The sequence below is a fragment of the Ranitomeya variabilis genome, chromosome 3 (assembly GCF_051348905.1).
Source record: "Ranitomeya variabilis isolate aRanVar5 chromosome 3, aRanVar5.hap1, whole genome shotgun sequence".
Classification (NCBI taxonomy): domain Eukaryota; kingdom Metazoa; phylum Chordata; class Amphibia; order Anura; family Dendrobatidae; genus Ranitomeya; species Ranitomeya variabilis.
In genome coordinates this window covers 13427048-13438682 of record NC_135234.1, presented here as the reverse complement: position 1 = coordinate 13438682, position 11635 = coordinate 13427048, and the positions used below count along the sequence as shown (strand labels likewise).

The 11635-nt window shown below is 48.3% G+C and overlaps 1 protein-coding gene across 3 annotated transcripts in view; it reads right to left on the bottom strand.

Moving 5' to 3' along the window:
* Window positions 1-7462: 7462 nt before the first annotated feature.
* GRAMD1C (GRAM domain containing 1C) overlaps window positions 7463-11635 on the bottom strand; it is a 159655-nt gene continuing 155482 nt past the window's right edge. For all 3 annotated transcript variants that reach the window (XM_077293690.1, XM_077293692.1, XM_077293691.1), the window contains 4 exons: window positions 11184-11241; window positions 8728-8838; window positions 8247-8352; window positions 7463-8066 (listed from right to left, as the gene is read on the bottom strand). In XM_077293690.1, coding sequence (XP_077149805.1) covers window positions 7986-8066; window positions 8247-8352; window positions 8728-8838; window positions 11184-11241 — 356 coding nt within the window. In that variant the 3' untranslated portion in view covers window positions 7463-7985. The remainder of the gene's footprint in view (window positions 8067-8246; window positions 8353-8727; window positions 8839-11183; window positions 11242-11635) is intronic.

Here is an 11635-nt window from a genome sequence, read left to right as displayed (position 1 = left end):
TGGGACATCGGCCTGATGGTTTCTTTAGAAGGTTCTCGGAAAGGTTCAGATCACTTCTTGGTCCGAGGGAAGAGGTTGGGATGAGTCGTCCTTGATCCACGGCCTTCCTTGTCTGAGGCGTCTGTGTATGGCTCCATGTGAGACTCTGGAAGGTTCTCTCCGACAAGATGTCCCTAATGTCTACATCACTGGCCAGAAGAGTTGTGAGCCCCAAACCCTCTCTAGATGTGTTGTTCCCGGTCCTCCTGTCTGAAGAAGAGAAACCTGACAGTGGTCACCTGCTGGATGTGAGGTCGGCTCCAGACTTTAGATTCCATGGCCTCTTTCCACACACGATGTAGAACACAGGCAGCAAATTCACTGTAGTCAAATGGCGGAGACATCTTGAGGTTCTCTATCTCGCGTAGGGATTTGACTTTCCTCCGAACAGGAAGGCTCCTTCCATAAGATCCAACGGAGCTTCTCAGGCCAAAAGAGCTGAAGTATCACTGGATCAAATTGGCCTGGTGGCATCATGGTTGTCTCCATCCACCTCCAGGAGGCCTTATCCCTCGGATCTCTGCCAGTGGTAGAGTGCTGAAGGCCTAGGCCAAACCTTCCCTCTCCTAAGACTTGTCAAATCCCTTCCCTGGAATCGTCATTCCCTGCCGTCCGGACGCGGCACAATATCTGCGCACAATGACAGCATTTTTCTGCTCTGTCCTTATTGTTAACTATTTCTTTGTCTACGTTCTCCCCACCAACAAACTGGAAATCCAAATTCCAAGTAAACAAATTTGACACATATCCACCACCCGATCATATACACCCCCCACTAATATAGAGCCCATTATATACACCCCCCACTAATATAGAGCCCATTATATACACCCCCACTAATGAGCCCATTATATACACCCCCCACTAATATAGAGCCCATTATATACACCCCCCACTAATATAGAGCCCATTATATACACCCCCCACTAATATAGAGCCCATTATATACACCCCCCACTAATATAGAGCCCATTATATACACCCCCACTAATATAGAGCCCATTATATACACCCCCCACTAATATAGAGCCCGTTATATACACCCCCACTAATGAGCCCATTATATACACCCCCCACTAATATAGAGCCCGTTATATACACCCCCACTAATATAGAGCCCATTATATACACCCCCACTAATGAGCCCATTATATACACCCCCCACTAATATAGAGCCCATTATATACACCCCCCACTAATATAGAGCCCATTATATACACCCCTCACTAATATAGAGCCCATTATATACACCCCCACTAATATAGAGCCCATTATATACACCCCCCACTAATATAGAGCCCGTTATATACACCCCCACTAATATAGAGCCCGTTATATACACCCCCACTAATATAGAGCCCATTATATACACCCCCACTAATGAGCCCATTATATACACCCCCCACTAATATAGAGCCCATTATATACACCCCCACTAATATAGAGCCCATTATATACACCCCCACTAATAATAGAGCCCATTATATACACCCCCACTAATGAGCCCATTATATACACCCCCCACTAATATAGAGCCCATTATATACACCCCCACTAATATAGAGCCCATTATATACACCCCCCACTAATATAGAGCCCGTTATATACACCCCCACTAATATAGAGCCCGTTATATACACCCCCACTAATATAGAGCCCATTATATACACCCCCACTAATGAGCCCATTATATACACCCCCCACTAATATAGAGCCCATTATATACACCCCCACTAATATAGAGCCCATTATATACACCCCCACTAATAATAGAGCCCATTATATACACCCCCACTAATGAGCCCATTATATACACCCCCCACTAATATAGAGCCCATTATATACACCCCCCACTAATATAGAGCCCATTATATACACCCCCACTAATGAGCCCATTATATACACCCCCCACTAATATAGAGCCCATTATATACACCTGATAATATACCCTGCTGTCGGGGAGCCTGAGCTCAGGTGTGGAGGATGGTGACTCGTCCTCTCCTATTAGGGTCATTGTAGCCAAAAGACTCCTATAGTTTGTTACTAGTGATGAGTGAATATACTTGTTGCTCGGGTTTTCCAGAGCACGCTCGGGGGTCCTCTGAGTATTTGTTAGTGCTCAGAGATTTAGTTTTCATTGCAGCAGCTGAATGATTTACATCTGTTAGCCAGCCTGAGTACATGTGGGGGTTGCCTGGTTGCTAGGGAATCCCCACATGTACTTATGCTGGCTAACAGATGTAAATCATTCAGCTGAGGCAATGAAAACTAAATCTCCGAGCACTAAAAAATACTCGGAGGTCACCAGAGCGTGCTCGGGAAATCTCGAGTAACGAGTATATTCGCTCATCACTATTTGTTACCCATCTCCATCCCAGCCAGTGAGGGGTTAACTCAGCACGGACACACCGCCTTCCCCCCCAATAAATAGATTCTATGTCCCCCCAGACCCTCCTGTGAGTTGAGGATGGACAGGAGTATATCATTATGTTCCTAATGGAGATCAATAGATGCCCATTTCCCAGCTCATCCGCCTCCATTATCTGCGGGGGAGGGGGATCATTGATTGCTCCAATCAGTAGAACCGCCGCCAACTTCCCTGGGTCACATTAGGGGAAGGTTTTGCTGCGGTCGACCATTTCTCTGGATCGCTCGCTAGATGAGGAGGCAGAACCTGCTCCAATACAGACATCATTAGGAACACAAAAGTCTCAAGTAACATCCAGAGCTGCATTCACGGTTCTGCTGAATGTGATTACTATCAGGAAAAGTCCTTATAAAGTGACGCAGCCTGGGGGCCGCGTATAGGGCAAAGGGCACAAAATATATTGTACCATATGCTCCACCCCAACAAAAGGGTCTGGAAGCACAAGTAGACCCACATCCAAAAAGAAATACAGATCCTCTCTGAAATGAAGGTGAACCCAAGATCAGTGCCCCGAAATACAAACCACCGGAAATAAGTGCAGACCTCAGATCAGAGACCCCGAATACAAAAGCCGTCAGACCCACCAAGCTAATGAAGACCCCCAAACCAGACCGCCAACAGGGCAACCCTAATTCTGCTGAATAGTAACTTTATCACTTAATATTGAGCAGAACTAAGTCTGTGACTCACTGCGCTGATTGTGAGCGGTAATCTTATCTGTAGCCGAGAATCAAAACCAGAGAATTTACTGCTTGTAATAAATCCTCCTGCTCCTGTTATTCAGCCCTTGTACCAGCTGCCAACACAGTGCGATGTCCCCACTGACCCCAAAAGGTATGATCCCCAAGCAGTATGACATCCCCCACTGAAACCAAAAGGTATGACCGCCACACAGTATGACATCCCCCACTGACCCCAAAAGGTATGACCGCCACACAGTATGACATCCCCCACTGACCCCAAAAAGTATGACCCCCACACAGTATGACATCCCCCACTGAAACCAAAAGGTATGACCCCCACACTGTATGACATCCCCCACTGACCCCAAAGCGTATTACCCCCACACAGTATGACATCCCCCACTGACCCCCAAAAGTATGACCCCCACAGTATGACATCCCCCACCGACCCCAAAAAGTATGACCCCCACACAGTACGACATACCCCGCGACCCCAAAAAGTATTACCCCCACAGTATGACATCCCCCACCGACCCCAAAAAGTATTATCCCCACACAGTATGACATCCCCCACTGACCCCAAAAGGTATGACCGCCACACAGTATGACATCCCCCACTGACCCCAAAAAGTATGACCCCCACACAGTATGACATCCCCCACCGACCCCAAAAAGTATTACCCCCACAAAGTATGACATCCCCCACTGACCCCAAAAGGTATGACCCCCACATGGTATGACATCCCCCACTGACCCCAAAAGGTATGACCACCACACAATATGACATCCCCCACCGACCCCAAAAAGTATGACCCCCACACAGTATGACATCCCCCACCGACCCCACAAAGTACGACCCCCACACAGTATGACATCCCCCACTGACCCCAAAAGGTATGACCCCCACACAGTATGACTTCTCCCACTGACCCCAAAAGGTATGACCCCCACACAGTATGACATACCCCGCGACCCCAAAAAGTATTACCCCCACACAGTATGACATCCCCCACTGACCCCAAAAGGTATGACCCTATAGTCCCCTACACAGCATGATGTCCCCACAGTCGCTCCATACAGTATAATGTCCCCTCACTCAATATGTCTCCCATATTCTCCCCACACATGATGTCCCCCACAGTTCCTCCATACAGTATGATATCCCCCACTCAATATTATGTCCCCAATATTCCTCCCACACAGCATGATGTCCCCCCACTCAATATGATGTTTCCCATTGTCCCCTCACACAGCATGATGTCCCCCACAGTTCTTCCCTACAGTATGATGTTCCCCACTCAATATGATGTCCCAAATATTCCTCCCACATAAATTGCCCCCACAGTCCCCTCACACGGTATGATGTCCTCACTGTCTATTCCCCCAAGTAATGACTGGAAGAGCGCAATCTAATGACGTCATTACATCGGCTGCATATTTCACCCTTAGTAAACAATGTTATCTGCGTCCTGAGGATTCAGATACCAGTGACACTGAGATAATGGCCGTGTGGTGCGAGATGTCACGGTTTCCCAGTCCGGGGCCTGGATAGGAACAATGAGAGGGCCGGATGTGGCCCGCGGGCCTCAGATATAGACCATACTTCTCCATATTCCTGACACGTCTCCTGTCCATCATCTCCAGTTCCACCACCTCTGGCTCATTATAACCCACCCTACAGCCAGAAAAGAGAAGGCAAAGGGAAGTATTCCCGGGCACATTGCGCTCTCCTGGTTTTTGGTTCTCTGGGTCCTGAAGCCTTAATACCTCCCTCGGAAGGTGCAGTACCCCAATACCGGCGCCATCACTGCTCGGAGACGGCGTGCAGCTAACAGGCACAAGAGACTGCAGAGTCCGGGTTATTGAAGACGCAATTAATAAATGAAAAAGCCGGGCAGTGACATTTACCTTGGCATTGCTGCCTAATGCCCAGGCCAGTCCTGGGGTTCAGAAGTCGGGATAGAGCGCCCCGAAACTCATGAGCTTTCCCAGAAAATACAGATTTGACCTAGCTGTACCACAATCTGTACAGATAGAAATGCGCATCTCAAAATGATCAATACAGTGGCTGAATAATGCCACCTGGTGCCATCTGTAGTGCCCCAGCAATAGTGCCCCTATTATGCTCCCTCTGTGCTTCTATATAGTAATAATGCCCCATCTGAGCCTCCATATAGTAATAGTGCCCCCTCTATACCTCCATATAGTAATAGTGCCCCCTCTGAGCCTCCAGATAGTAATAGTGCCCCCCTCTGAGCCTCCAGATAGTAATAGTGCCCCCTCTGAGCCTCCAGATAGTAATAGTGACCCCTCTTAGCCTCCATATAGTAAGTGCCCCATCTGTACCTCCAGATAGTAATAGTGCCGCCTCTGTACCTCCAGATAGTAATAGTGCCCCCTCTGTGCCTCCATATAGTAATAGTGCCCCTTTTGTGCCTCCAGATAGTAATAGTGCCCCCTCTGTGCCTCCATATAGTAATAGTGCCCCCTCTGTACCTCCAGATAGTAATAGTGACCCCTCTATAGCTCCATATAGTAATAGTGCCCCCTCTGTGCCTCCAGATAGTAATAGTGCCCCCTCTGTGCCTCCAGATAGTAATAGTGCCCCTTCTGTGCCTCCATATAGTAATAGTGCCCCCTGTGTGCCCCCAGATAGTAATAGTGCCCCCTGTGTGCCCCCAGATAGTAATAGTGCCCCTTCTGTGCCTCCATATAGTAATAGTTCCCCCTGTGTGCCTCCAGATAGTAATAATTCCCCCTCTGTGCCTCCATATAGTAATGTCATCACACTGGACCTCGCCTGCATAACCCGATCATCTGCAAAAGCGCAGCAAGTAACTGAAGATGCATATACCGTTATATGCAAGGTATACCCACCCGGGTGCTACAGTCACAGACCAGGAGCTGACGACTTGACAGATGTGCATTGGACGTGGATGTACAGCACTGAGTAAAAGAAGAATGATTTTCGGCGTAAAGAAGAGCGATGAATCCTGGAAGTGATGATCCGGAACCCTGATCTCACATCCTGTCTGTCCAAGACCACATGAGACAGAAATTAGGGATTCCAAACTTCTATGATATCTTCGCCCATGGAGGTCCCTGGTGGAAGATATTATGGTCACTCTTCCTATCACAATATCAACTTTCTATAGACAGAAGACGTGGCATGGATAGCATCATCCATTTGACCAGTATTCATTTGGGAGCTGCTGCCGCCATTGTCCAGTGATGCAAGACAATGTGTTACAATCCCAACGACTCAGATATCAGAGTCATATTTCCGGTCATGTCTGTGCTGTTCATAAAAACCTCAATATTCATAACTTACAAAGCAGCTTAAAGTTGTTTGCCTTCCAGTTCTGCGACACAGGCAGGCAAGGACCATAAATCTGTCATCTACCTCATTCTTCTCAAAGTGGAGGAATGGAATGGTGTCTGTGATCTATCAGATGACCAACTTTAATTACCTGTTTGCAGAGGGGTTTGCAGTGAAGGGCTATCTGGAGGGCATGGAGCTAAATTGGGCTCCTCCTGATCCATGCTTCAATGTGAATGAGAACGTAACAGATTTCACAATTAGACCTCTAGACACTCTGCATCAGTTTTTTCCTGCAGCTACCTAAAACTTTTGCACAGCGGCTGTGTGTAGTTCTTTCTCCATGTTGTCCGCAGAGGGTCCAGTACAAACCTAACCACGGAGACCCACCGCACCCAATCAGATATTGGATGTAACTAGTGCATCATTAAAATAAAGAATTGTAAATGCAGCTCTGGATGTGAAGGAGGAGTAGTACAAGAAGTAAGCATAGTGATTGCAGCTCTGGAAGCTACTAGTGTATAGGATGTAACGGAAGAACATGTTAGTAAATGCCAACTTTGGACGGGACTGGAGTATAAAGCATAATGTAAAAGCTGAATAGTGAATACAGCTCTTGATGACTGGTGTATTGGACAATGTAAGAGAAGGATGGTAAATGCAGCAACGGCTAAATTGTGAGTGCAGCTTTGGATGCAATTGGAGTACCAAATAAGAAAAATAATGAATGCAGCTCTGGATGTGTCAGGAGTATAAATCAGGATGAAACCGCAGAACTGGGAAATGCAGCTCTGGATGTGACAAAAAAAAAACAAAACTATATCATGCATTATTCTCCGGAGCTGCATTCACTATTCAGTGGCTTCATCGTGTGTTATTATCCGATCCCGTCCAGAGCTGCATTCACTATTCTGCCGTTACCGCATAAGATGGGGGATGGGTTCATCTGCCGGGGGTCCCCTTGTAATCGTTCGCTCAGACTGAGACTCGAAGTAGAAAACATTTCCTTTAATTTAAATAGTCTCTTCGTAAACGTCACACATCGTATTTACACACATAAAAAGGTCGTATACAGACAAGGTGCACAGCCCTGAGCCCTGAGCGGGGGCAGAGAGCGCCCCCCATCATCAAAGGTCGGGACACTTCCACCATGTGGAAGAAGGGGAAGAATTAGACTAAAACCTGAGAAATCATCAGATCGTACAAAAAAAAAAAAAAAAATCACTATAAATATATTTACAGAAGTTTTCCAGGATTAGAAACACATAGTTGCAATCTCCCAGAAGCAGCGCCACCCCTTTATGAGGCGGTGACCGGTACTGCAGCTCTGTGGACAGATGTGGAGCCGTTTCTGCCGGAAAGCGTCCATCTTTACTAATCCTGGACAATCCTAAAAATCTAGCAGCTTCGGAGAAGAATGGAGGGCTGTAAACTGCCGGACGGTCCTCGCTGGGGGAAGAGGATGACGGGCAACCAGCAGTCACCGCGCCCCTTTAAGCGGCCATATTGCATCTTGCTAACTCCCAGAATCCTCTTCTTCCTTGGACTTGTTGAGGAGGTCGAAGCTCTTCTGGAGGATGAGGAGGGAGCTCTTCAGCTGAAGAGGAGAGTGAAATGGTGGCGATTAGATGACCTGAGACAAATAGAGCTTCCCAACGGACCCCCGTCCCTGCCGGACCCCGACCCCTCGGTACAGGCCACCACTAGACTCCTCTGATAAGATTCTCGCCGTTTACGAGGTGCTTGCTGTCAGTGAATGGACGCACGGTGCGGGTACCTGCTCCAGGGTAGTGATAGAGTCCTTCAGGACGCCTTTCAGCGCAACTCCCGGCCCTTTCCTGCGGGGGGCGTCTTCTCCTTGGGCGCCCGCACTGGGGTGTAACCTGGAGAACAGGACACAGGTCACATAATATGGAGGGACTGGAGCAGCGCCTTACAGACTGGCAGCAGGGGTGGCGTCCATCACTCCAACCAGATAATGGTCACACTCAGGACCCCACATCTCTGCAGACCTTACAGTAGCCTGGACCCCCTGATCAGGACATCGTCTCCCACGATGCTGTCAAATCGCCATTCATCAGGGTGACCTTGACCACAGGGAACTGACAGCAGGGAAACGGGGGTCCGCAGGGTAGAGACCCCCACTCCAATCAGGAAGGCAGGTGGCTGCCCGTTCCATGCCAGATTTAGAGGATGGCGGGGGGATTATGAGACGCAGTCGTCTGTGCGATAACAAGTCACTCTGGGCATCTACTCACTTGGTCAACTTCTCCTGCTGGACGTGGACGTGGTAGAAGGACTGCGCGGCCTGCTCGATCTTGGACAACTTGATGAACAGAGTGATGTTTAGCAGAACAAGGAGGACGAGACTGTGGAAGGAGAAACGTTACAGGAGGTGAAAAGGGAGAGGGGTATTACAGAGAAGACAGTGCTAAGAGGCCGGGACCCCGCAACGTGAGCAACTCCGGCATCCAAGGAGACCCCCCTACAATACTACATTACTGATACAGCCCCGCAGCCTCATACAGACTAGAAGAAAGTATGTGCACCCTGTACACTACTGACCCTGTACTGATCCTGAGTTACATCCTCCATTATATTCCAGAGCTGCACTCACTATTCTGCTGGTGCAGTCACTGTGTACATACATTACATTACTAATCCTGAGTTACATCCTGTATTATACCCCAGAGCTGCACTCACTATTCTGCTGGTGCAGTCACTGTGTACATACATTACATTACTGATCCTGAGTTACATCCTGTATTATACCCCAGAGCTGCACTCACTATTCTGCTGGTGCAGTCACTGTGTACATACATTACATTACTGATCCTGAGTTACATCCTGTATTATACCCCAGAGCTGCACTCACTATTCTGCTGGTGCAGTCACTGTGTACATACATTACATTACTGATCCTGAGTTACATCCTGTATTATACTCCAGAGCTGCACTCACTATTCTGCTGGTGCAGTCACTGTATACATACATTACATTACTGATCCTGAGTTACATCCTGTATTATACTCCAGAGCTGCACTCACTATTCTGCTGGTGCAGTCACTGTGTACATACATTACATTACTGATCCTGAGTTATATCCTGTATTATACCCCAGAGCTGCACTCACTATTCTGCTGGTGCAGTCACTGTGTACATACATTACATTACTGATCCTGAGTTACATCCTGTATTATACCCCAGAGCTGCACTCACTATTCTGCTGGTGCAGTCACTGTGTACATACATTACATTACTGATCCTGAGTTACATCCTGTATTATACTCCAGAGCTGCACTCACTATTCTGCTGGTGCAGTCACTGTGTACATACATTACATTACTGATCCTGAGTTACATCCTGCATTATACCCCAGAGCTGCACTCACTATTCTGCTGGTGCAGTCACTGTGTACATACATTACATTACTGATCCTGAGTTACATCCTGTATTATACTCCAGAGCTGCACTCACTATTCTGCTGGTGCAGTCACTGTGTACATACATTACATTACTGATCCTGAGTTACATCCTGTATTATACTCCAGAGCTGCACTCACTATTCTGCTGGTGCAGTCACTGTGTACATACATTACCTATGGACTGCAATGTATAATATACACTCTCCTTATCTGCTTGTTATCTTCCCTTATTTCCGGATGTGCTGCTGCTGATAGCTCGTGTGCGTGGCTTGGTGCTGGTGATAGGACGTGTGCGCGGCTTGTGTTGCTCTTCTCCACATTATCATTAGTCTGTTCTCAATAGTGAGAAACAATTTCAAACACTTTCAAACGGAGCGCGCTCTATCACTGCAATTGTATCCCGCCATAGAGATCTCTACTGAGCGCGCTCTATCACTGCAATTGTGTCGCGCCATAGAGATCTCTACTGAGCGCGCTCAATCACTGCAATTGTGTCCTGCCATAGAGATCTCTACTGAGCGCGCTCTATCACTGCAATTGTGTCCTGCCATAGAGATCTCTACTGAGCGCGCTCTATCACTGCAATTGTGTCCCGCCATAGAGATCTCTACTGAGCGCGCTCAATCACTGCAATTGTGTCGCGCCATAGAGATCTCTACTGAGCGCGCTCAATCACTGCAATTGTGTCCCGCCATAGAGATCTCTACTGAGCGCGCTCAATCACTGCAATTGTATCCCGCCATAGAGATCTCTACTGAGCGCGCTCTATCACTGCAATTGTGTCCCGCCATAGAGATCTCTACTGAGCGCGCTCAATCACTGCAATTGTGTCCCGCCATAGAGATCTCTACTGAGCGCGCTCAATCACTGCAATTGTATCCCGGCATAGAGATCTCTACTGAGCGCGCTCTATCACTGCAATTGTGTCCCGCCATAGAGATCTCTACTGAGCCTCGGGTGCACATTGCACAGGCGACCTGTCTTTGGATTTTGCGGTCACATAATGCTGGGGGGGGCACCCTATAAGCTGCAGGACTCTGCGATTCAGGTGTTTTCTGACCTTTGTCTTGTTTGATCTGTATAATCGCATTTAATAAGGTTTGTTATCTTGTTATTATTTGGCTTTTTTTTTCTAGGATGTTACTTTCTTTGTACTTTGTAAGGATGTGTATAACGTGGCCCCTAATATGGCATCGCACCCCAGCATAAGCACAGAGGGTACACGCGGGTATACGAGCCCCCCACTGCGCCCAGCGTCACACACTACTTGAATCAGTCCCTGTACTCACAAGATGCTCATCACTATGATGGTGATGGAGTTCCTCCGGCCGACGTCTCTGTTTCTTACTACGGGGAAAAAAAAAAGTTTTTAATAATTTATGTGTCAGACGCCAAACGGGGTAAAGAGCTGCCGGGCGTCAGTCACTACGCGGGATCCAGATATATAAAGGACCCCACCAACCTCAGGGTATATACAGTGCCCACCCCTACTATACAGCGCGGCCCACCCCGACTGCCTGCTCTACGCGGGGACCACCCCGACTGCCTGCTCTACGCGGGGACCACCCCGACTGCCTGCTCTACGCAGGGACCACCCCGACTGCCTGCTCTACGCAGGGACCACCCCGACTGCCTGCTCTACGCAGGGACCACCCCGACTGCCTGCTCTACGCTGCATCCACCCCGACTGCCTGCTCTACGCAGGGCCCACCCCGACTGCCTGCTCTACGCGGCACCCACC